Below are 27,535 nucleotides of genomic sequence, written 5' to 3'. Positions count from 1 at the left end.
AAGAATGGTATTGCTGGAAGCAGGACCATGAGAATAAAACCAAAAAAAGTGAATGCAGTTGATGCAATTCAGGGTGTGACTCTCAGAATTTTTTAAGTTAAGGCTCCCAAATCTGTACGCCATGTCCGTAATGTACACATACACATAAACACACAACCAGAAATACTTTACTGTATTTTCAACCTAAAAGTTGAAAAAGAGCAGGAGGCCAGAGCCATATCCCCACCCTGCACTGATTGGCAACAGGGACCACCGGAGCTATATGCCCCCTCCTGGACTGACTGGGAAGAAGAGCAACCACAGGAGCCAGAGGCCTCACCTGCACTAATTGGAGGAAGAATGACATGGAGCCCAATGTGTTTGGATTAAAGGAAGAAATGGGTAGATGGCAGTGTAAGAACACATTAAACAACATAAAGAGCAATGTGGTACCACCAGAACCTAGTGATCCAACAATAGCAAGACCTGAACATCACAAAGCAGATGACCAAGAAGAAAATAACCTTAAAAACAACTTTATGAAGATGATAGAAGCCCTAAAAGAGGAAATGAAAATTTTCTTAAAGAAATGAAGGAAAAGACAAACAAAAAATTGGACAAAATCAAGAAATCTCTTAAAGAAAGTCAAGAAACCCAAGGAAAAAAACAATCAAACAGGCGAAGGCAATAGTTCAAGATTTCATAATTGAAATAGAGGCAATAGAGAAAACACAAACTAAGGAAATTCAGGAAAAGGAAAAATCTGAGTAAATGAACAGAAACCACAGAGGCAAGCATAACCAAGAGATACAAGAGATGGAAGAGAGAATCTCAGGCATTGAGGATAAGATAGAGGAAATAGATTCATCAGTCAAAGAAAATATTAAATCCAGCAAATTCTTAACACAAAACATCCAGGAAATCTGGGACACCATGAAAAAACCAAACCTAAGAATAATAGGGATAGAAGAAGAATAATTCCAGCTCAAAGGCACAGAAAATACATTCAACAAAATTATAGAAGAAAACTTTCCTAACCTAAAGCAAGACATGCCTATGAAGGTACAAGAAGCAAACAGAACACCAAATAGACTGAACCACAAAAAAGTCCCCTCGCCACATAATAGTCAAAACACTAAACATACAGAATAAAGAAAGAATATTAAGAGCAGCAAAGGAAAAAGTCCAGTAACATATACAGGCAGACTTATTAGAATCACACCTGGCTTCTCAGTGAAACTCTGAAAGCCCGAAGGTCCTGGACAGATGTGCTGCAGATACTAAGAGACCACGGATCCAGCCCAGACCACTATATCGAGCAAAGCTTTCAATCACCGTAGATGGAGAAAACAAAATATTCCATGACAAAACCAGATTTAAACATCACATATCCACAAATCCAGCCCTACAGGAAGTACTGTAAAGAAAACTCCATCCTGAGGAAGTTAGCTGCATCCACAAAAACACAGCAAAAACCCAAAGAAGGGAACACACACACACACACACACACACACACACACACACACACACACACACACTACTGCCAAAAAAAATGACAGAAATTAATCACTCGTCATTAATATCCCTTATTATCAATGGTCTTGATTTGCCTATAAAAAGACGCAATGGATACCAAAACAGGATCCATCCTTCTGCTACATACAAAAAACACACCTCTACCTCAAAGACAGACACTACCTCAGAGTAAAGGAATGGGAAAAACTTTCCAATCAAATGGACCTAAGAAACAAGCTGGTGTAGCTATCCTAATATCTAACAAAATAGACTTCAAACTAAAATCAATCAAAAGAGATGAAGAAGGGCATTTCATATTCATCACAGGAAAAATCCATCAAGGGGCAATCTCAACTCTGAACATTTATACTCCAAATACAAGGGCACCTACATTTGTAAAAGAATCATTACTAAAGCTCAAATCACACATCAAACCCACACATTTATAGTGGGAGACTTCAACACCCTCTCTCACTACTGGACAAGACTACCAGACAGAAACTTAACAGAGAAATAAAGGAACTAACAGATGTTATGACTGGAATGGACCTAATAGATATCTATAGAATATTTCACCCAAACACAAAAGAATATACATTCTTTTCAGCACTCCATGGAACCTTCTCCACAATTGACCACATACTCAGTAACAAAACAAATCTCAACAGATACAAAAAAAATTAGGAACAACCCTCTGTATCTTATTGGACAGACCACCATGGCTTAAAGTTAGAATTCAACAACAACACAAAATTCAGAAAGCCTACACACTCATGGAAACTGAATAATGCTCAATTGAATCACCACTGGGTCAAAGAAGAAATAAAGAAAGAAATTAAAGACTTCCTAGAGATCAATGAAAATGAATATACCACATACCCAAACTTATGAGATGCTATGAAAGCAGTGTTAAGAGGAAAATTCAAAGCACTAAATGCCCACATAAAGAAATTGGAGAAATCTCACACTAGTGACTTAATAGCACAACTGAAAGCTCTAGAACAAAAAGAAGCAAACTCACCCAAGAGTAGTAGATGTCAGGAAATAATCAAACTGAGGGCTGAAATCAATGAAATAGAAACAAAGAGAATAATACAAAGAATCAATGAAACAAAGAGCTGGTTCTTTAAGAAAATCAACAAGATAGACAAACTCCTATCCAAACTAACCAAAAAGTAGAGAGAGGATATACAAATTAACAAAATCAGAAATGAAAAGGGGGACATAACAACAGACAATGAGGAAATTCAGAGAATCAATAGGTATTACTTCAAAAACCTATATTCCACAAAATTGGAAAATGTAAAAGAAATTGACAATTTTTTGAATAGGTGACACATGTCAAAATTAAACCCAGACAAGATAAACAATTTAAATAGACCTGTAACCCCTAAGGAAATAAAAGCAGTCATCAAAAGTCTCCCAACCAAAAAAAAAAAAAAAAAAAAAAAAAAAAAAGCCCAGGGCCAGATAGTTTCAGCGCAGAATTCTACCAGAATTTAAAAGAAGAGCTAATATTAATACTCCTGAAATTGTTCCAGACAATAGAAACAGAAGGAACATTGCCAAACTCTTTTTTACGTGGCTATAGTTACTGTGATACCCAAACCACATAAAGATGCAACTAGAAAAAGGAATTACAGACCAATTTCCCTCAAGAACATTGATGCAAGAATTCTCAATAAAATACTAGCAAACCGAATCCAAGAATACATCAAAAACGATCATCCACCATTATCAAGAAGGCTTCATCCCAGAGATGCAGGGATGGTTCTTTGACCATATGAACAACATATGAAAATCTTTCAATGTAATCCACCATATAAATAAACTAAAAGAAAAAACATCATTATCTCATTAAATGCTATAAAAGCCTTTAACAAAATCCAGCACCCCTTCATGATAAAGGTCTTGGAGAGATCAGGGATACCTAAACATAATAAAGGTAATATACAGCAAGCCAACAGCCAACATCAAACTAAATGGGGAAAAACTCAAAATGATTCCACTAAAATCAGGAACAAGTCCACTCTCCCCATATATATTCAATATAGTACTTTATAATATAATACAATATAATATAATAAATATAATATCCATCAAGTTCTAGCTAGAGCAATAAGATAACAAAAGGAGATCAAAGGGATACAAATTGGCATGGAAAAAGTCAAACTTTCACTATTTACAGACAATATGATAGTATACATAAGTGACCCCAATAATTCTACCAAGGAACTCCTACAGCTAATAAACACTCTCAGTAATGTGGCATGATACAAGATTAACTAAAAAAAATCAGTAGCCCTCCTATATACAAGTGACAAATAGGCTGAGAAAAAAATCAGAGAAACATCATCCTTTACAATAGCCACAAATAAGTAAAAGTGAAGGACCTGTATGACAAGAATTTTAAGTCTTTGAAGAAAAAAACTGAAGAAGATATCAGAAAATAGAAAGTTCCCCCATATTCTTAGATAGGTAGGATCAACATTGTAAAAATGGCAATCTTACCAAAAGCAATCTACAGGTTCAATGCAATCCCCATCAAAAGCCCAATGCAATTCTTCACAGACCTTGAAAGAACAATACTCAACTTAATATGGAAAAACAAAAGACCCGGGATAGCCAAAATAGTCCTATACAATAAAGGGACTTCCAGATGCATCACCATACCTGACTTCAAGCTCTACTATAGAGCTATAGTAATAAATAAAAAAAGCTTGATATTGGCATAAAAATAGACATGTTGATCATTGCAGTCAAATTGAAGACCCTAGCATTAATCCACACACCTGCAGACACCTGATTTTTGACAAAGAAGCCAAAATTATATAATGGAAAAAAGAAAGCATCTTCAATAAATGGTGCTGGCATAGCTGGATATCTACATGTAGAACAATGGAAAGAGATTGATATTTATCATCATTACTCTGAGATACGATATTTTTGTTTGATTGATTGATTTTTGTTTTTTGTTTTTCGAGACAGGGTTTCTTCTTGAAGTTTTGGTGCCTTTCCTGGATCTCGCTCTACAGACCAGACTGGCCTCAAACTCACAGAGATCTGCCTGCCTGGCTCTGCCTCCCAAGTGCTAGGATTAAAGATGTGTGCCCCACCACTGCCTGCCCTCTGAGATATCATCTTACACCTGTCAGAATGGCTAAGACCAAAAACACTGATGACAGCTTATATTAGAGAGAATGTGGAGAAAGGAGAATACTTCTCCACTGCTGGTGGGAATGCAGTCTTGTACAGCCACTCTGGAAATCAGTATGGCGTTATCTCAGAAAACTGGAAATCAACCCACCTCAAGACCCAGCAGTACTACTCCTGGGCATATATTCAAAAGATGCTCGGCCACACCACAAGGACATTTGCTCAACGACATTCACAGCAGAATTATTCATAATAGCTAGAACGTGAGAACAACCTAGATGCCCTTCAACTGAACAATGAATAAAGAAAATGTGGTACATTTATACAATGAGGTATTACGCAAAAGTAAAAAAAAAAAAAAGTCATCATGAAATTTGTAGGCAAATGGACAGAACTAGAAAAAAATCATCCTGAGTGAGATAACACAGACTCAGAATGACAAAAATGGTTTGTACTCACTCATAAGTGAATATTAGACACAAATCAAATGATAACAAGGCTATAATCCACAACCCCAGAGAAGCTAGGTAAAGAGGAGGACACTAAGAGGGACACACATGGATCGTCCTAGGAAGAAGAAAGGGTTAAGATCTCCTGGGTAAACTGGGAGTGAAGAATAGAGGAGAGGGGATGGGAGGTGGGAACATGAGGGCTCCAGATGGCCAAGTTGGGGAGAGAGATGGAAAGGGAGAGCAATGAAAGAGACATATTGACAGAAAATACCATTAAGGGAATGGGGAGAAATTTGCAGCTAGGTAAAACCCCAGGGAATCACAAGACTGTCCCCAGCTAAGACTCATAGCAATGGTGGAGAGGGTTCTTGAACTAGCCTTCCCCTGCACTGAGATTGGAATCTACCCTAACTGTCATTATAGAACCTACATTCAATGACTGATGGAAACAGATGCAGAGACCCACAACCAAACACTTGGCCAAGATCCTGGAGTTCAGTTGAAGTGAGGGAAGAAGGATTATAGGAGCAAGGAAGTCAGAATCATGATGGAAAAAAAACACAGAAATAGCTGACCCATGCTAGTGGGAGCTCACGGGCTCTGGACTGACAGCTGTGGAGCCTTCATGGGACCGTACTAAGCCCTCTGAAAATGGGTGAAAGCTGTATGGTTTGATGTGTTTGTGGGTCCCCTGGCAATAGAATCACAACTTATCCTGTGTACACAAACTGGCTTTTTAGAGCCTATTCCCTATGGTACTATGCCTTACTCAGCCTTGATGCAGTGGAGAGGGGGTAGGTCTGTCCCCAACTTGGTATGCCAGCCTGTGTTGACTACCCAAGGGAGGCCTCACCCTCTATGCAAAGGAGATGGGGGTGGGATAGTAGGAGGTAGAGGGGGAAAGGAAGAAGGGGGAGGGAGGAGAACAGGGGTTGGTATGTAAAAGGAAAGAAAATATTTTTTTAAATAAAAAATTATTTGAGAAAAAGAGCAGGAGAAACCTAAATAACTATGTTGTTAGAATTGTTAGGAATGTGTGTCCTGGAATTGCCATGGACTCCTCCTAAGTTCCTCTGGTTCTATCTGTAGCCAGTGATTTCCTTCTCTTCTGTCCACAATCAATCCAACAATGTCTAAAGAACTTTCCCTGAAAATCTTCTCTGAAATTACCTAGGATTGAGTATGGTTTGTTATGCAACATAATTTATTTTACCTTTTACAGTCATTTCCATAGCATTATACATCAGTTTTGGGGGGAAAGACTTAATTTAGGAAGTAAAATTAAATGAAATTAATTAATCAAAAGTTCTTTTAGGACCACAATGTCAAACACTTCCCTGAAATACACTCACATTGTGCAAATGTTTCCATTTCATAGCATAATCTATGTAGAAAGAAATGGAATCAATAGATTCTTAATTAACGATTTCATTAAGGCTGAAGTGAGCAGCAGCCTGAAGAAAAACAATATTATGGTCTTTACACCACCTTGTAAACCCGGTTTCTGTATTTGATAAGTATAGACTCAACCAAACAACTGGATAGTTCCATAACCAAATATTCAAATAAACATGTGATTCCAGTTTTTGTAGGAAAAATGATAATTACACCATTTCTCTTTGTTCACTGGCATCAACACTCAAAAGCCGCCAAGGGATGCTTAGCTGGGTGACTGTCACCCTCTGACACACCATCACTACTAACAGCTGGAAACGCTGTCCATGGGTTCCCATTTCTGTATTCCTAATCCATTACTGTTCTCCAGTTTTTAAGCACTCATAGCCTTAGGCTCCCACTGATGGCTTTTCTTACAGTTCTGCTTGGATGAGCTACAAGAAGTCATAAGGTAGAAGGCTTATGTTGACTCTCCAAAGAGTGGAGTTGCTTAGTTTCTATGCTTCCCTTTCATTGCAGCTAAAACCAGCCTTAGGTACTCATGAGAAATTATACTGACAGGAGAAACATAGCAGTGGAATGAATGAAAAATGTTGAGAGTTAAATGAAGGTAATGGGGGGGCTCAAATCTTTATTTATAGGACATTGAGAACCGTGCAACACTACAGAGAAATAAGAAACTTGGGTAATCATCATCTAGAATGTACACTACGGAACTGTTCAAGTGTAACTTTAATGTTAAAAAAAGTGCGACAAGCCATGTTTCAAAAGGGTAAGACTAATTTATACTGAACAGAGTACATACCAAACAACCTTCTGCCTCAGGTGTATATTTGGAAGTTAAATGTCCCATTGTGAGTAATAAGAGGACAGAGTGAAGATGGAAGCACTTTGCTGTTTTCTACATCCCTAGGAGACAACTGCATCAGCTTATATATCATTTTGAGGAACTATAGAAAAAGTGGAATAGTCAGAGGGATGGACAGAGCACGTTCTCAGATTTACTTACGGAAAGGACATTGGGGTGTTTTAGGACAGTATAGGGAAGTTATATTTGATGGAAATAAGCGATACTAAATTTCAGAATTTAAAAGAATACCATGTTAAAGAAGAAGAGACTTGTTCTTGTAAGCCCACATTGGATTATTTAATTGTCAAAAAGAACCTTCCAAGAGTAGAAGTGATCCAAAGGTAGGAAGGCCAGATTCAATCAGCTGTACAGATCCAAAGATCCTGAAATATATGGTGATCTCAAGCCCTTGAAAATAATGCTGATCAGGAATACAAAAATACAGTTTTGTGTAGGTGCCTAGTGCTGGCTTATGAGTGTGTGTGTGTGTGTGTGTGTGTGTGTGTGGGTGTGTGTGTGTGTGTGTACATATGTACAAGCGTGTTAGTGATGGAAGATGGAGGAATGCTCTTGGATCATGTAAGTTTGGGGAACACTATATGAAGACATGACAATAAGATCTACAGAATATCTAAATATTTCTAATACAATAATAGGCTTCATGCATTGTTGTGTGTGTTTCAAATATTAAAGGGGCTTCAACACTTCCTAAACTAATGAAAATTTGACCAGTGAAACTTTTTGTCTTGGGAATATCTTCTCATTTCTCATGAGGCATTTCCCCCACAGAGGTAAGCTTAGGAAAAAATTTTGTAGAGATTGTATTCAGCGATTATAACTGCATTAAGGCACTTTTAAATGTGGCAGTCTTTATCACATTTCCGAATGTGGTAATGAGGTAATATACAGGAAGAAGGGGAATGTGTTACCAAGTAAGGCACAAATATGGCACCTCTATGGTTTGACATACTTGTCGCATATTATAGACCTTAAGAATGTCTGTATTGCTGAAAACAAAAAATTGGTCAATTTAAGAACTGTCTGGCAGCATAATTTCCTAATATATAGACAACAAATCACACAATACAATATAGTCTTCTAACTTAAACTGAGTTAAAATTTTATCTCCTGGACTGTTTTCTAAGGGCAATTTTCTAAGACTGTTGTCAAGAGGAAATTATAAATAATCACTTGGTGAATATTATTTTCTTGCGGAAAAGATGACATCATTCAATCCTTTTCATCTGCAGGTGTCACTTATTAGAAGAGAGAAGGCTAAGGAAATCACCTTTAGGATCTTCCATGACTGCATGGGCCCCCAGACACACTAACTCATTAGCACCTGGGTTATTATGATCAAATTAAATTTTGCTTGTGTTTATTTCTGCCTGTTAGCATTTTCTCTGAGGAATGTGAAATTTTAGAAAGTTGATTTTTTTTGTTACTTTTTAATTTTTTGAGACAATATAATTACATCATTTTCCCTTCCCCCTGCCTCCTTCCCAACCCTCCCACAAGTCCCTCTTGGCTCTCTTCCAAATTCATGGCCTCGTTTTCCATCATTTGTTGTTACATGCATGTATGTATATGTATATACTTGTAAATTCTTGTATATTACCTGTCCAGTCTCTAGAATGTCACTTGTAGGTGTGTTCTCAGGACGGTCCATTTGGTATCGAACAAGCCTTTGGTGCCCTCCTCCCTAAGGAAGACTTTTTCCTCCCACTCTCAGCATCTGTTACCTGTAGTTCTTTGTCTAGGGTTGAGCCATCCTGGGCTTTACTCCATCCACATTAGTGTGTCTACTGTTGTCATACTTGTTCACCTCCTGTTTAACAGTCAAGTTGATTACTAGAACACAGTCTCACAGCAAACTCCACTGATCCTCTGGCTCTTACATGTTTTTCTGCACTCTCTTCTGCAATGATCCCTGAACCTGAAGGACAGAAGTTGTCTCATAGATGTATACACTGGGACTGGGCTCCTCAACAGTTCATTTTGATTTGTTGTGGATTTGCAAAGAAAAGTTTCCTTGATGAGGGGATGAGGACTACAGACATCTGTGGGTATGAGGACAAATATTTAGAGTGTATGGATTCTGCTGACTTAGCAAAGTGGCAGTTACAGGTGCTCCTTCAAGATCCATGACTTCAGCAGCCATGGGTAGTTGGCTGGGTTTCAAGTAATAGGTACAATTAAGGGATATGTATGGCTTTTTTTCAGGTGAATACCTGATGCGGATTTAGTAATCATGCTCATCTTTAAAAGGGTATGCCAGGAACACTGAGATGTACAGAGTATGATACACAAAACACTGTGATAAGGTAATCATTTCCACTCACTACCTCTGGGCAGACTGGACTGGAGTGTTTAGAAACAGACTGAGAGTACAAATTCCCGGTGCAGCGCAGTAACATTGAGTTGGGGGCTGTTGGTATCGAAGAAGAGGGTGTGAACTGAGAACACTCGATCCCACGCAGAACTGTTCGTTATATTGAGATTCTACAATTGAAAGAAAAACCATTGTCTGTCTTCTGGCCATCTAATCTTACTAATACATTGAAAGGGCTCTTTGTTTAGAATTGGTAAAGCTTTTTTGCCTTCTTCATTCCCTTGAAAAATTAACAGACAGAAGAGTTCTTGCACACCAGGAGGCCCCATCAGAGGGCTGGCTGTGCTCACATTCTATCTCCTCTCCGGGCTGTGACTCATTCTGAAACGCTGCCTGGGAGCGAGCAATGAGCCTGAGGACACAGTACATTTTCTGAACTCTCATTTTTCTTGTACTTCATGTGATCTTATTTTAATTGAAAATGGATTTTTAACAGTCTTCCTAGCTACAACAAAATGGGCTGCTGTTGCCATCGTCAAGGGAAATGGATGGCGTATCTTACGTTGCTTCGATTTCATTGCTTTCTGTTAAACAAACAACACAAACACAGAACTAAGCTAGCTATTCTCTGAGCATGGGAATGAGTTTAGAAATAGCTCTTAAACTTCCGAAGACTCGGAGACGTCCCCTTGGATATCTTAAGCTGCTCATACCTTTTGGAGAAGGTTGACACCTGGTTAATCCCTGTGCCCCCACCTCCAGTGTGGCTGCAGCTTTTTGCCTGTATCTTGCAGGGTTCAGAACACATCTGTTGTGGCTAAGCAGTGTTAACAACCCTGAACTGCATCTGAGGTGCCCTGTCAAGGGCCTCATCCCCTGAGGGTATGAGTGTATGCAAAACTCAGGGTACTGTCACTTCTATTTTACAACTGAGGTTAATTGGGACCCGAAATACAATTGTAGTACTACCCCTTTCTCCCCTGTCTCTCCTTTCTCTAACTCTCCAGTTGAGATGATAGTCTTTAACAGGACAAGGATCAAACTTAGGTCATCAGACATGGCCATAAGCACTTGTAACTGTGCAGTCCACTAGCTGACACTTGTTCTCGTCAATGTTTCATGTACTTACTTACCCTGGGAACTTGTAAGTACTAGGTGCTCAGTGAATGGATTGGAAGGAAAGAGTCATGCTTATACTATACAATTTTTCTCAGAGTGCAATTTTAGGCAAATAATTTAAATCAGTTATTTTTATCAAGCTTTAACCAGATATGCTGCTTCTGGTCGTCTGTGTGCGTGTGTGTGAGTCTGTGTGTGTGTGTGTGTGTGTGTGTGTGTGTGTGTGTGTGTGTGCGTGTTCACACGCATCAGGCTGAGTTTGTAGATTTTATGATTTATGAGATTCACCTGTTTACCTGGAGTTATTTTGAAGGCCCACCATTGTGTAACCTGAGACATAAAGCCCCTGTGGGGACGACCATGTGCTTCCATGCACAAAGTGCCAGCCTTCAGGCCAAGAGTCTCTTTTGCTTTATCTTTTTGTTCTTTATGTTTGAAATGAAATCGTGAAACCTTTAGAACTGGCCAAATTGACAGGAAATCCCATTTAAAAAATTTTAGACTTAATTTTAATTAAGAGAAGGAAACCTGGCATTGTGTTGAACTCTGCTAGCTGGCAAGGTCTCCAGCTATAAGGAGAGGCTGATGCCAGCAGATAGCAACAAGTCCCTGACATGTTCAGTGCTCTTGGCAAATTGTTTCTCAAGTGCACTGAAGATTCCTATAAAAATCAGTGCATTATATTGGGGAATTCTTGTCATCCAGTAAAGGAAACATTGCTGAAACATTCAAATAAAATTTACAAAAGGCACAATTGCTTTATTAGCTATAATTATATCGTTATTTATTCATAGCCATAAAATGCAGTAGTTTAGAGGAATAATGGAAGTACCATGAATAAAATAGAGTTGTGAAAGTGTACCATACACACATGCATGCATCCTTGAATATGAGTTCAATGTGGACTCCTACCTAGTATATTTCTAATGAACTAAATTCTAGTTAAATAGAAAGGCTGATAACTAGTAAGTATAATGAATATGTTAAATAAATTTGAAAAATTGGCAGGTACAATTAATATGCATCATTCTTAAAGGGAAGGTGATAATTACAACCTTCACTGTCACCCAGAATCGCTTGGCACCTCCTGTAGGTGGGGGAAGGCACTTAAAGTTGATTGGTCAGTTAGAAAATCCACGTGCAAGACTTGATAAGAAGAGAAACTGCAAAATTATTCAATAATTTTCTCAGCAGTACTTTTATTCCCACAAAAAAGCAATGAATCAGAACTAGTACTCGTGACAGTAGCCACTAGGGAAATGAACAGTGGCTTCATGGGCTGTGTTCTGCCTATACTTCAGAAGCAGATCTCTTGTTTTTTTTTTTTTTTTTTTTTTTTTGGTTTTTCGAGACAGGGTTTCTCTGTGTAGCTTTGCGCCTTTCCTGGAACTCACTTGGTAGCCCAGGCTGGCCTCGAACTCACAAAGGTCCGCCTGCCTCTCTGCCTCCCGAGGGCTGGGATTAAAGGCGTGCACCACCACCGCCCGGCAAGATCTCTTGTTCTTAAAACCAAAGCCTGTTTGTGAGTTTATCAAATACTTATTGACTGCCCAGCTCATGCCAGACCCTATGCCAGGTGCCAGGAATGCTACAATGTGAAAACAGTCCTCATGGCTCAGAATGCTTGCAGTTTCGTTATGGGGGCGGGCATTTGTTGCCGATTAGATGTGTAAACACATTCACTTCTGACTACTGTTTTTGAAGAAATGTCATCTAAACTTTCATCTAAAAGATGAGTGAATTGACTTAAGTAATGAGGCAGAGAATGTAAGAATTCTTCGTAACAAAAAAATAAATAATAATTTTAAACAAAAGCCAGAAAGTTCTCTGAAGGAATGAGTCCCTGCTAGCCACCAAAACTGCCAGCACCTTGATTTTAGCCCTTCCAGACCCCAGACTATGAAAAATAAATTTCAGTTGTTTAGGAGCCTGGACTGACTTCTTACTACATCCCTTAACTAACAAAACCCAATGCTATTCAACTGTTGCTATTTTATTTCTGTCAGAAGAGACTTGTTGGTTCATTCTAATTATCTCTTTGATGCTAAGTAAACTTATCTACTTATCACTTAGCTGTACATTGTACATTTTCTACGGCAATATTACCTCCAAGGGGCAAAAATTGATTCCTGATAAAGCAAATTACAACTTTTTTTTTTACTTTTATATGTTTATATATCGTTAACATATAAATAGTATGAACAGACAGATAAATAAATTGACATTCTTTCTGTGGCATTAAAATGTCACCAAGTGGGAAGGAAACAGGGAAAGTTAATCAATTAGGACCTAGAAGAGCAATCATAAGAGAAACACCAGTCCATATAAATGTTCAGTGCTATTTGCCAGTTTAATCAAGTGTACTGGGCCTTAACATAACTACTCACAACTGTCTAAGTATTTAAGAGTCAACTTGGCATAATTGTTTGTTTTGGCTTTGGTATCATATTGACTGTTAGAAAGTATGTATACATAGAAAACAGAAATATGCCCAAAACTTGGCAAAATAATATTTCCAATGTAATATTTGTATTTCATTTGAGGACTACAAGCTATTCCAAAAAAAATGTTCCATCAATCCACAAAGCGATCTATTATACATTTACAAAAAAGGAAAAGAGCTGTCTTGTGTTCTTCTGGCCTCTCTCCATAGGGGTAACAATTAGGTCTAAATTCAGGCACTAAGAAGTTAATCACAGAGTAGTGAGGGCATCTGAGGCTGTCTGCAATGGTCATGGTTCCCAGATGGATAGTTGGGTGCTCATTAGCCTCCGGTGACCTGGTACCTAAGACATCTGGGGAACAATCTCCACGGTTAGATGAATACAGTCAACACTGGCTTTGGCATTGGTTGTTTACTCTTCCTTTCTCCTCTGTAGGTGAGTTAGCTGTTGAGAAAGAATTCTCCTGAGAAATAGACTCTGCTCATGCCATCCTTCCCCAGATATATACGTGTGTGTGTGTGTGTGTGTGTGTGTGTGTGTGTGTGTGTGTGTGTGTGTGTGTGTGTTTGCCTTTTGTAAAATGCAAGGGTGATGCTGTATTTGCAGCAGGGATATTTCATCTGCTTCAGGAATTCCAAAAGAGACTGATGGGGTTCAAATCTGAGGGGCCACACACACATCAGCACAGTGCCTTTCTAATGAGCAAAAATGCTCATGTGTCTTTGTTCCAGAGATCCAGAGTGGTTAAGATGAAAATCTTTTGTAACTGTTACTGTGAGAACCAAATTTCCCCACCTACTGGTCTGTTTTTGGAGGCAGTGAGCCTCTGAGAGCCTTTGAGAAGCAACTGTATCTATCTTGATGGGTTTCTAATGGGATAATGCAGAGATAAAGGAATATGGATCAGAATTTTAAGGTATGGTCCAAAGCCTTAGTGTAGCCAAAGGCTATTTGTTAAAGTTTGCTCCAATGGATTCAGTTGTATGGATATGTTTTCCAGTATCTGGAGAAGTATCAACACATGGCATCCTCACCAAATGATGCTCAATGTGGTGTCCATGCCCATTAATGAACACTTGAGGTCTCAATTCATGCATTCTGCAGTCACATTGGTATCTGACTCTGAACTTACCTCTTGTGACAGAAAGACATCATCCTGATCTTTCCAAGATAGTAAATAGCATGTACATATCCAAATTTTGTTAGGAATCTAGTATAATCCATGACCTCTTTCTCCTGTCTACAACTAATTCCACTCAAACTGTCATTTGTCACTAGTTCAAAGACACATTGCTGCTATTCCAAAGCAGGATACATTGTTTCTGTCTTGATTATCCTAAGAGCTCATCTTTTTTTTTTTTCCTTACTGATGCATGCTTATACATAATTATGGACCTACCAGCTGATATTTCATTACAGGCATAGTGTGTAATGTTCAAACCAGGGCAAATACATTGATCTCCTCAAACACTGATCCTTCTTTTGTAGGGAACACATTCAACATCATTTATTCTAGCTTATTCTATAAATACATAGCATGTTATCATCACCACTTTGTTGAAGACAAGTTTTTGTCTTTCTTTTCTCTGTGTGTGGGAACACAGGACTTCTATCTCACTATCAACCTGCTTACTAACCCTTCTTCATAACCTCAGTTTTGAATTTTCCCTAGGCATTGTAACCACCAGTCTACTCCCAACTTCTAAGAGGCAAACCTTTTTAGATTCCACATGTAAGTGAATTCACATGATATTTGTCTTTTTTGCTGTTGGTGTTTCTGGGTTGTTTAATGTAGTGACATCCAGTTCCATCCATGTTGTTGCAGATATCAGCACTCTATTCATTTTACAGCTGGATAGTATTCCTTTAAGTACATCTATTCATCTGTTGATGGACATTAGGTTGTTACCATTTGTTGGCTTTTCTTAATAGTGGAGTATTAACATGTAAGTACAGATGTTATTTTGACACACTTATTTTATTGCCTTGGCTATACAACCATATATATTTTTTATTCTATTTCTAAATTTTTTAGGAAAATATCTGTTTTCTACAATGGCTCTGTTAATTTATGATCCAAAATGTGCAAGGATTTCCTTGTACCTGTATCCTCACAATAATTTGTTATCTTTGTGTGTGTGTGTGTGTGTGTGTGTGTGTGTGTGTGTGTGTGTGTACACTGATCACAGGGTTTCACATATTCTAAACATACTACCACAGAGATCCATTTTGATAACAGCTAATCTAACTAAAGTGATTTTATTTTTGTTATGACCTGCTTCTTATATATGAAAACTTCATATATAAGCCAGCTAATTACATTTTGTTTTGAGAAAATATCCACTTTTAGATCAGATTATTTGTTGAGTGATACTTTATTTGCTTTTTCTACTGAGTAGTCTCAGTTCTTTATGTAATTTGGATATTAATCAACCATTAATTATACACTGCACAAGCATATTCTCCTGTTCTGTAGGTTGTCTTTGCTCTGTTGACTGTTTTCTTAGCTGTGAAGAGCTTTTAAGTTTTGTTTAGTCTCATTTTTCTATTTTCACTTGTAAAAAAGGAAAGATATGATCTCATTTCTGAAAGCCCTGTTTTCTAATGTCTTGATGTGCTCCAACTATATTTTGTTCTAGTAGTATCATAGTTACAAGTTATATTTGCATTTTTAATCCAGCTCATCCTAATTTTTATATAACTGTGGAGAGATAGAGATCTGACTTCATTCTTCTGTTAATAAAGACCCAGTTTCTAGAACCACTTATTTTAAAGTCCATCCTTTCTCCAACTCATGTTCTTCATGCCATTTTTGAAGGTCAGTTGCTGCAGATGTACAAGTTGACTTCTGGTATGTGCATCTATGTGCTTTTCGTTTTACCAACACCAAGGTAGATGTTTCCTAACAACATGGCTTTCAGGCTGTGGTGTGGCTATTGCTCACTGAGCTTATCGAGTTTTACAGTAAGAAGGGAAGCAATTAAAGAGAAAACTTGAGTTTTAAATAGGAGAATGGAGAGTTGCCTTGAGAGCAAGATACCAACCAACAAAGGCCTCAGATTTCAAACAAACAAATATAAGAAAGAAAAGAAACTTCATTTGTGAGGAGAGAGACTCAATTAGCTACACCAACAAAAGGGATTCTCTGCTCCAAAACAACCATTTAGGAATTTTTTTCCCCAAAGTTCAGCCACTAAGGTGTCCAGAGACCATTACAGCTATGGTAAAAGGGCCAGACTACATCTTGACCTGGCAGTAGAATCTGGCAGCATCATTCATGGATTGACGATTTTACAAGCATTCAAAATGCAAAAAGTATGAGTAATGGAGGTTTGAAAGGAAGCTCCAGAAAGCTGCTAAGGCTCCAAAAATTTGTGACAAAATTAGATTTTCTACAAAGAGGGCTTGAGAGTTAGTTGGAAGAAGCTGCTTTGAAGTCTAAGTCACAATGGATAACTGCTGATATTGGAGATGCCAGGACTGTTGGATATCTGCCAAGGAGATCATGGAGTGGAACAGGGTTCAGGGAAGGCTACATGTATTCCAGGTGCCAGACAGGTTAGTCTGCAAGACCTTTGGTGACACCGCACACTTGAGATGTTTGACAAAGTAGCTAGATTTGGTGTTTGCTCTGTTGGATTTTGGGTTTGCTTTGGGCAGGTCTTTCTTTGTTATTCTCCTGTCCATCCATTTTTAATAGTAATGCTTACTTTGTGATATTGAATATTGGAAGAATATAACTTACTTGTTTACATTTTTTCCAGAGTGCTCAGTTAAGAGATGGTTTTGAATCCCAGAAGAGACATTTGGTTTTGAGTGTGGTATTGATCCTGTCTGTTAAAAATATGGGAATTTTGAAGTTAGATTGAACATGTTTAAAATTATGAAATGTCTCTGAGCCCATAGAGAAGAGGGGTAGAATGTAGTGATTTAAAAATGATGTAGTTCTTAGTGTAGTGCTGAGGCCTTGTGGGCTTTCTCCCATCTACTTTAGCATGCCTATTATCCTTGTTCAGCTCATGTTTAGGCAGTCATGTTGGTGAGACTTTATGGGTGTGCTTTCTGACAGTCCTAAGATGAACAGTCTCACAGCTAACCCACTGATCTTCAGCCTTTTACAGTCTTCCTGCCTGCCCCTACTTCCACAAAGATTCCTGAGCCTTGGGTACCAGAGTTGTTTTATAGATGGATCCACTGGGACTGAGCTCCAATGTCAAATTTTGATTGGTTGTAGTTGTTGTAACTATATTATAATCTCAAAAAATAAAAAAATAATAATTTTAAGAAAATATTGTATTTTGGTATCAGGTTGACAAGGGTGGACTTTTGATAGTTATTCCTCATTGTCAATTTGACTGGATTTTAGAATAACCTAGGAGTCAAACCTTTGGGAATTTCTGTGTGACTTTTTCCAGAGAAGTTTAACTGAGGAAGAAAGACTCACCCCAAATATGTTCCAGGTATCTAGCAGGGACAAAAAGGATGAAACGAGCAGGATATCCTGATGAGCGCCAGCACTTACCTGTCTCTGCTTCCTGACTGCAGACCCGACGTGACCAGCTTTCCACTCTCCCACTGTCTTGTCTTCTCCACTAGGAAAGAACACCTCCTGTTGCTTTTGCCATTATTTTGTCCCAGTGTTATGTGAAGTAACTGATACACATTCCTTGCAGGAAACACCACTCTTCTCTCACAATCCTTACTTTATCTTTAACCGTTCTCCTATTTCCTTTTCCAAGTTTAGTTAACCTACTCTTTTAGGGCCAGGTCAGTAGCTAGGATGCTTTTTCTATATATCCATGTGACTAACTTTTGTTTAAAGAAATTCTTTTCACAAATATCCCCTCACCAGGGAGGTCTAATAAATTGCCCTTTCTCAGCTTTATACTGTATCTTCATTTCTTTTTTATTTTATAGCATCTGTTTCCTCTCATCAAACTATGTAATAATTTACTTAAGTTTATCATTTATTGTATGTCTTTGTTTATTAGAATATAAGCTTACATTTTCCTACATTAATTTGTTTATTTGTTACATATGTGTTCAAGAGATATGTACACCACAGTGCACATATCAGAGAACAATATTCAGGAGTCAGTTCTTGCCTTCCCCCATGTGGGTCCCAAGGACCAAACCCAGCTCATCAATCTTGGCTACAAGCACTCTTAACTGCTAAGCCAACTAGTTGACCCTATCTAAGCTAAGATTTTTCTCTTTCATTCTCTTGAATGTTTCAAGCGCTTACAATGGGAACTTGTAAGTACTAGGTGCTCAGTGAATGGTTTGGAAGGGCAATGATTATACTATATATTGATTGTACTATATACTGTATATTGGAACTTTCTTCTTGCTCACCTGCTTATCACTACACCATGAACTTTTTAAAGGCAGAGACATTTGTTTTGTGAATATTTACAACTTAATGCATTTTCCAAAAACAACAGATATATAATAAATATTTGCTAAGTACAAGTGTTCATTTCTCACCTCATCATCCCACAGCTTTGTAAGGTAGGAAATTATAGCATGTAAAACCAGAGGAGAAATTCAAGATCCATTGTAAACTAGAACAGTTTCTTAGAGCTCCAAAGCTGAAGAGTCCAATATAGACCAATATGGTAAAAATCTCTTATTCAAATTATATACACAAGTTAAGAACTCAGGTGGTGTTGCTAGGTGGTGGTGGCACACACCTTGAATCTTAGCACTCAGGAGGCAGAGCTAGGCAGATCTCTGCGAATTAGAGGCCATCCTGGTCTACAGAGCGAGATCCAGGACAGGCACCAAAACTACACAGAGAAACCCTGTCTGGAAAAAACAAAAACAACAACAACAACAAAAAAGAACTCATGGTCAGGAAAATGGCACAGCAGGTAAAAGCACTTGCTATCAAGCAACCTGTGTCTCATCCTTGGCACTTACACTGTGGAAGGAGGGAGCTAATTCCTACAAGTTATCCTCTGACCTCCACAAGTATACTGTGATGTATGCATATGCAAACACACACACACACACACACACACACACACACACACACACACACACACACGAATAAAATTTTAAAGGACTCAAGAATTCACTGGAGTTGATTTGATCATTTTCTACCACCTGTGCTAGTGTTTGAGATATTTAATTAGTAAATTGGACAGCCATCAACTGTGAATGATGCACCAGCCATCAACTGTGAATGATGCACCATGCCTTCTTTAACTTCTCTTTTTGTTTCCTTTCTCAGAGCGCTTCCTGCCATGATGCAGTGGGTCCGTACCCAGAAGCCAGGAGAGAGTGGCATCAATATTGTCACTGCTGATTTTGTAGAACTTGGCGATTTTATCAGCACTGTCATAAAACTCAACTATGTCTTTGATGAAGGGGAAGCCAACACTTGATATTCCTCTTTGGTGTGTCCATGAGTAAGATAGAGAAGCCTCATTGTATTAGACGTATTATCAAATACACCCTCTGATTTTCCTATTCTGCTGAGCCTCTGAAGGAATTAAGGCTGTCGGTGAGTGGGAAAAGAGGGTAAACCATGTCTTCAGTGATTGTAACCATATTCTGCATTACTATAAATATGTCATTTCCCATTTGGTGAGCAAAATCTACTACTAGTGTTAGGAATAGAAAAGAACAGTGAATTTTGTTTTTCAGAATTAATGTTTGTGATATGTGACTCATGAGTGTTTACTTGATTGCATTTTCTAGTTTCAACCTCGGGCTCCTGTACTATTTATACCCTCTACCCTTTCCACTCCCTCTCTCTTGCTCGCTCTTTCTAATTAGATGCTATATGGGTCTCAAAGCAATTGAATGCCCGGCATAATGTGTGTTACATTGTTGTACTGAAATGTGTTTGTTTTGTGAGACTTGATAAAATATTCCATAGTCATCTGCAATTGAGCGGTCATAGCTAATTCTTGGTCGTAGAAAATATGCATCAAATCAATTTCCTTGTATCAGTAATATTGACAGTCATTAGTGATTTTTGTGTTCTATGGAAACAATGATGTTTCAGAGTATTTCTGTGTGAGGCAGCTAGGACTATCATGCAAAAAGATTTTTGGGAGGACTATGAGCATCAACTCTGTATTTTAAAAAGAAGAAGAAAAGAAGAAGAAGACTGTATTCATAGACAGCTACTATTTTAATTCAACAGTCTGGAGTAATAATGCCCTGCAAATGTCAAGCTACAGTTGTGTGTTAATCTGAAAAAAAATTTAAATCTATAAAAACTTCTCTTAATAATTTTAATTTTTCTTAAAAAAATCAAAAGAAAGAACATGAGACTCTCCTATAAAATTGGGATTCCAATGCAAAATTCTAAAACCCAGATTATGAAAAAGTTTTAAGGAAGTTTTATTTGTATTTATACCTTAGAAGAAAATGAAGGAATGCAGAGGGAGTCCAAATAATGTTTTTGAGGTTTATCCATAATCCCTAAAGTTCCTTTACAAATTCTTTCAATATGTATGATCTCTACAGACTCATCTACAGTTAGCAGTCCAAGGTCCATCCTGCTTGAGGTGAGAAAAAGGCCAATGGGCTGAAGTCTCGTACAAAGTTTCTGTGGTATCACTTTTGGTAATAACAGTGTTAACACACTTGTTATATCCTCCTGTGTCCAGTAGTATTTGACAACTCCAAAAACAATCTTCAAAGGGCACAATTCCCCCTTCTCTTTGTTTCACAGGAATAATGTGAGGGATTTGCAAAAATCTGTACAATTTCTGAAGTTCCTAAAATTATAAATTATATTATCTTCACATATAGAAATAATCAAACCTTAATAGTTTCCTGGGACAATGCATTTCCATGCATATCAAACTCCTGGAGAAATGAAAGCACTCCCTTGGCTTTTAATTAATTTGAACAGAAGACAAATGAGTTAGTCTCTTTGACATAATTAAGGAGTTGATTTAAAGTTATTTCTCAATATTGTAAATAACCAAGAGTTGATTTAGAGAACAATTACTCTTCATCAGAAAACAGCACTTTCTAAAAACTACAGAGTGAAAAAAAAGTTTACACTCAATAGAATGTTTGTGAAAAATGTGGTCTCCTTTTAGAATAAGTAACATGCCTATGTATACAGCAGATATGTTTATAATTCCAGTTGTGTGTGTATTTTGTCACACATACTCTTGTTCAAGCAAGCTGATACTGATATACACAAATACACAAATTATATGAAAAAATAAGATAATTGTCTTCAAATAAAAGCACTGATATTAGTAAATAATTTAATTTAAAAATGAATCCAAGAGCCAGGTATGGTAGTACATGCCCATAATCCCAGAACTTGAGAAGCAGGAGAATCAATACTTCTTCAAGAGTAGCCTGGGCTATACTTTGAGCTCAAGGTTATCTTGGGCTACATAGTGAGATCCTATCTCAAAAGTTGGAAAAAATAAAATGAAAATAACATCCTTTAGCAATGTATGGGACATGTTACAAAACATTTGAAAATGAAGTAGTTCATCATATAAAATATTTTTATAAAAACATTACAGCTTAGGACTTAATATTCACAGAGTATACTTCCCCCTTTGTTTATCTATCCTTTGCAAATCTATTATCTATTTCACTTGATCTTCTTGTGCAGATAAATAGGAACTCTTTTTAGTTGATTGTTGACATTGTACTCTATAAAACTGCTTATGGAGTCAGTTCATTCTCTGACTCCCCAATTTTGATGCCTCATGAGCATCTATAACCAAGCACAGTTGCGTTGACACAATTATTTAGCTTATAATATGACAAAAAGAGAATCTTAATCTGTTAACAAAAAAAATAGATGCAATGTAGAACTTACTGTATTGTATTTTCTTAAATTTGGATGCTTTCCTGCAGTGTATGCACATAGCCAACTTTGTGATATTTGTTATTTGAGTACTGGGAAGAATTAACATAATGAAGCATTAGACTGAAATTTCTTAACTAGGAAAGAGGGGTTTGTTTGTTTGTTTGTTTGTTTTGTGGATTTTGCCATTAATGATATCAACACAGAACTTTGTTAGAAAAAAGGTACTTTCAATCTGAACTTAGGATTTCCATGTAGATACACAGTTGGTTCCTAGGTAGTAGGCGCTGAGATAAATGGGCTTGCCTTAACTTCTAAAGAAGGACTAAGATAGAAACAAGCCATGAGGGAGCTCACTAGAAGGGGTTTCTGGGAAAGAGGAGTAGAGATAAGGTGCCTTTGGCTGTCTTCTGGTCCTTGGCCCCGCTATTGAGCACATTCATGGAGCAGACTGTGGGCCTTTCATAGATAAGTGATGGTATGCAGTCCATTCGGGCTTTTAGTTCTGCTTTGTCTTTCTAGAGACCAGGGAGCACAAGGGCTACACACAGGCTTCCAGTGTAGCTATGTCTTGCTGTACATTTTGTTTCACTGGCACTTTAAGACAACTTTATGTTACAAGTCCCACAAAGCAAAAAAAAAAAAAAAAAAAAAAAAAAAAAACCTAAGATCCAAGTCTTACTCAATCCATGGCAGTAAATCCAAGGAGTGAGAGGAATGAGAGAAAATTCTCAATAAAATCATTTTTACATTTGCTTTCCTGTAAGTTACTCTGAGGGACCAATATAGCAAATACTTCTGCCATTACCAGCTATGTCTCCTTCTTACTACACAGTCATGGGAGCACAGAGAATGAGGAGGCATCCTTTAAAAGCCTTAGGAAATTCTATATGGTAACCTCAATGTTACCATATAGGGAAAACACACCACCTAACAGAGAATGTATCCGAGCGTAAAATATGTGGCAAGACGCATACACACAGTCACTCTCTCTCTCTTCTCTCTCTCTCTCTCTCTCTCTCTCTCTCTCTCTCTCTCTCTCTCTCTCTCTCTCTCTCTCTCTCTCACACACACACACACACACACACACACACACTGTTGAAGTTACAACTAATCAGCCAAACTGGTTTTATTGCAATTTTAAACTCTTGAAATCAATCTTTCCTCTGTTATTAGGTTTGAATATAGATCAAGTATTTGAATGTTTAAGGAGAGAAAAATCATTATAAAACCAATAAAAAAGTGAGACCAGCAGAAACTAGAACCACCCAGCAGTAGTGCTCTCTATTTATACTGTCAGTTACCCTCAAGAGACATGATCAAATACGAATTTGAATATAGATGTTTGACCGCATACACATCTTCACTCAAAGCTGTTTGAGTCTTCTAAAGTTCTGAGGTGTTTTTTGGCGATACCACCTGTCCATGTTCCTATCTGTTAGAATTACAGACTAGAGAATTGGAAGTCTCAGGAAATGCATGTTTTTGTTAGTTTTTAGTTCCATTTTACAAATATTTAGCAACACAATCTTCAAACTTTTCTTTGGTTGGTGAACCGAAGAGGAGATGAGAAGGTCAAGTGCTCGCATCCTTAACAGCTAAGAGAAAATAACACACAGTGTCTGTCCCCCAGGAGACACTAATAAGATCTCTAAAGCATTTTATTTTGCTATATTTCAGTCTTTTACACTAGTTTTCAGTGAAACCATGGTGTGAATGCTCTATTTGCCATAACTTATTGGTGGCTCCTGTGTAATGTATAGTTTAAAATAACGTTCCAAATTGTTTGTTTTCCCAATGACGATAATAAAATATTCTATAGAGTTTGTAACAGGTGTTAATTGCAAATTGTGTAACTTTTATTTTAATTGTGATACAATTTTGTAGTTCTTAGTTCTGATCCTACATCTGTATGAGTCAAAATTGTCAGTGGTACGTGTAATTATATTGTATCTTCTTAAACATCAAACTTATCCTAAAGAAAAAGGGCACGTCATGACTAGCCTTAACTCATTGTCATTTTTTTTTTGCTTTGTTTTGTTTTAGCATGATTCAGTTGCTGCAATTTGGATTTAAATTTTTAGCGGAAATCATATTTCTTCTAAAAATGTCACTTAAGCAATCTTATGGAGTATATGCTTTAGAACGTCACTGAGTTCTCACAACTCTACTTCCCAGCTTGTTCATCGGTTATGCTATTTGAAAGTATCAGATACCACCTAGTTTACCAACTCCATTATTCACTGGAAGACTAAATTCACATTTATTATTTCCATTCATTATTTTCAGCGCTGAAATTCCAACACAGTATTTTGTAATGGTGGGTCATTTCTACTTTAATGGTAAGATTTCTATGGGAAGTTATTTCTCTAACCCACTGTTTTTGAAGTTATTTCTCTAACCCACTGCATATGAAATAAGATGGACTGCCTGCATCTATGAGAATCACAGAAGCTCCATTGACATGAGGTGATCCCAATATGGTTTGCTTCTCAGCAAAACCAGTAACAACACTCATCTTTCTCTCTTCCCCACGGGCAACAGGAAACTCCCAACCAGTCTACAAAGGTGGTCAGATCAGAAGCAAAACTATAATCTACTTTAGGATTAGACTCTATTTATGAACATTGTTTCCCAATTTCTTCCATTCTTAATTATTTCTTTTTAATGATTACAGCTGCCAAGTAAAATATATAACAGCAGTGAAATTCGTATCTCAGATACGGAATATGTTATTGAGTTTCCTATATAGTTCATCAGAACTGCTTACACTAAAATTTTTATTTACCTAAGGATTTTAAATTTTAAATGGATATGTTCTACATTGCTTCATTTATTCTGGCAACATTATACGTAGTTCCTCCCAATCTTTTTCAGTTGGGCTGCTGTGACCTCTGAGATCACTGTCCTATACTAAGACTACTCATAAAATCTGTAGTTTAGGTCCCTTTATGAAGAAAATACAGTTTCACACTAAGTCTACAGATGCTTTTCAAGAAGCATCCCAAAAGTCACTTGAAAAATCAAACAAATATCTTCATTAGGTGAATGCTACAAAATTCAATTTTTTCCTATAATAGCATGCTGGAGGACTGGATTCTACTGATTATTTCTGGAAATAGTATCACCCAGTTATCGAGACAACCAAAAACATGGCACACTTTAAAAACTTCTCTTGGAAAGTGGGAGTGCCTCTCAAGACCAGAGCTGTTCTAAAATTCAGTGTGTTTTCTTTTGAAAGAGGAATCAAATAAACCCATCATTCCACTCCCTATCATTAACACCTTAAAATTATTTTGTGAATTACAAGTAGTCATCTATGTAACTGTAGAACATTTGACGAAAGGAACTCTTTAGTGAGGGAGAGAAGAATCTAAGGTAAATACTGTCTGGTCCTGAGGGCTTCTTCCCATATTGGACGATGATGCTGGGGACAGAAAGTGGTCTCTGGGGTAAAGCCCATGCCAGAGACAGTTGCTGAAGCAGGTTGTATTGAGAAGTTGGTTTTCGGGAACTGAAACTGAAAAACCCAGAATATGAGCTATGAGATCTAAGTGTGGTTCCTAAATCAGCTTTCAAAGACTACAACCATTCCGGTATTCCTAAATAAATATCCAGTGTTTCCAACACAGAGTCCGTCATAGTCTGAGCACGGATGGAGTTCTGGAAAATTCCTGATAGCTACCTCCTCTCTTGAAATTCTGATGAGAAAAATGGGAAAATCGAGTTCCATAATGTTTCCATCTCATGATTGCTGCCTGTATGTATTTATGTTGATTTGCTTCATTTTTGGAGAAAGAGAATGTGTAGAGCTGGTGATGTTTCCTTCATGGATCCCAGGTATTCACCAGAGGGAGTCAGACCTGTGCCTTCTCTTTTTAGGATCTGTTCATTGATACTTTAGTAAATGTGCTGTTATAAAAATCCATGCCTATAGTCTGTATAGAAGATGTGATTTTTATATATAAAATTGTGTTCTTAATGTAAAAAAAAAAGTTTATTTGTAGCTAGTGAAGTTGCTTAATAAAGTCCTGGTACCAGTTTCATTTATTTTTTCCCAATTTATATTCATCCATGCTTCATTATAAGCAACCAAATAGATCTCTCAAGTTAAATATGATTCAGAACATCTTAAAAAAAACCAAGCATCATCACAATAGGATCTCCTTAACCAAAAAATTGTTTCTGTGCCAATAAAGGAAAAGCATCGCATGCTTTGATTATGTTAAAGGTCTTAATGTTGAATGTAGCTATCTTTGATACCATCCCTCGTACAGTAAGTATCAACACATAATATATTAATGTAACTTGTTGATATTACAAAGCATCTCAAACTAAAAACTTAAGGTGAGGGAAATAACCTGATGAGCTCCCACTCCATATGACACATGAGACATTCGTTTGAGAAATGGAGCTACTTTTGTGTTTCACCAAATATTCCTAATTATTGGGAGGTTCAAATCATGCTTTACCAAGAAAAATCTGAATACTATTAGAGTTCTATAAAGGCATCTGACAAACAAATGTAGTTGAAAATTAACTTTATAAATCCACTGGTTTTAGTTTGATTTCTGTTGGTGTGAAAAGCACCATGACCAAAAGGAACTTGGAGAGGAAAAGTTTACTTCGTCTTATAACTCCCAGGTCACAATCCACAGCTGAATGAAGTCAGGGCAGGAACTCAAGATAGGAACCTGAAAGCAGAAATTGGACGTCAAGGCTGAAACCATGGAGAAAAGATACTTTCTCTCCATGGCTTGCTCAGCTTGCTTTTTTATACCACCTAGGAGCTTGGTCAAAGGTGTCACCTAATATAGTGAGATGGGTTTTTCCATGTCAGTCATTAATCAAAGAAATGCCCCACAGATATGACTACAAACAAATTTGATGGAGGCATTTTCTTGTGTTTGTTTGCTTTCTTGTTGTGGTTGTTATCTTTGAGACAAGGTCTCACTATGTAGGCGTGGCTGGCCTGCAACTCACTATGAAGACCAGATTAACCTCAAACTCATAGAGGTCTGCTGGTCTCTGCCTCCCAGAGGGCTGATATTAAAGGTGTGTGCCACCACACTAGATTCTAGAGACAGGTTCTTAATTAATGTTTCTCTTCTCAGATAACTCTGGTTTATGTCAAGTTAACAAAACCCACCCAGGACAGCAGCCACGACTGTATCTTATATATGTCACAGGTTCATGACATCAGAAGATCTCTACTTATGAAGTTGTAACGATCTCTGTATTTAGGAAGTATCAGTGTTCTATAAATAGTCTTTGACCATGATTACAGCTATACTTCCTTGGCAGAACATTTCAACAGCTTTGTTTAGCGCATATTTATCCTACTATGTGACAGGCTCCCATTAAGCATAGCAAAAACATTTCTAAAATGTTCCTTAGAGAACTTGATAAAGTACATGTTTGATAGATTCTCACAAGATCTAACAAGTGACATGATTTTGCTCCCTAAAGAAGCAAATAAACAGACATACTCAA

The 27,535-nt window shown here is 37.4% G+C and overlaps 1 protein-coding gene across 1 annotated transcript in view; it reads left to right on the top strand.

Moving 5' to 3' along the window:
- Positions 1-26,103, top strand: part of Plcxd3 (phosphatidylinositol specific phospholipase C X domain containing 3) — a 174,986-nt gene extending 148,883 nt beyond the window's left edge. Inside the window, exon 3 of the mRNA XM_006988928.4 lies at positions 19,478-26,103. Coding sequence (XP_006988990.1) covers positions 19,478-19,631 — 154 coding nt within the window. The 3' untranslated portion in view covers positions 19,632-26,103. The remainder of the gene's footprint in view (positions 1-19,477) is intronic.
- Positions 26,104-27,535: the final 1,432 nt, after the last annotated feature.

The sequence above is a fragment of the Peromyscus maniculatus genome, chromosome 15 (assembly GCF_049852395.1).
Source record: "Peromyscus maniculatus bairdii isolate BWxNUB_F1_BW_parent chromosome 15, HU_Pman_BW_mat_3.1, whole genome shotgun sequence".
NCBI classification, from domain to species: Eukaryota; Metazoa; Chordata; class Mammalia; order Rodentia; family Cricetidae; genus Peromyscus; species Peromyscus maniculatus.
The sequence above is the reverse complement of the archived record's forward strand: the minus strand, read 5'-3'. Positions and strand labels throughout refer to the sequence as shown.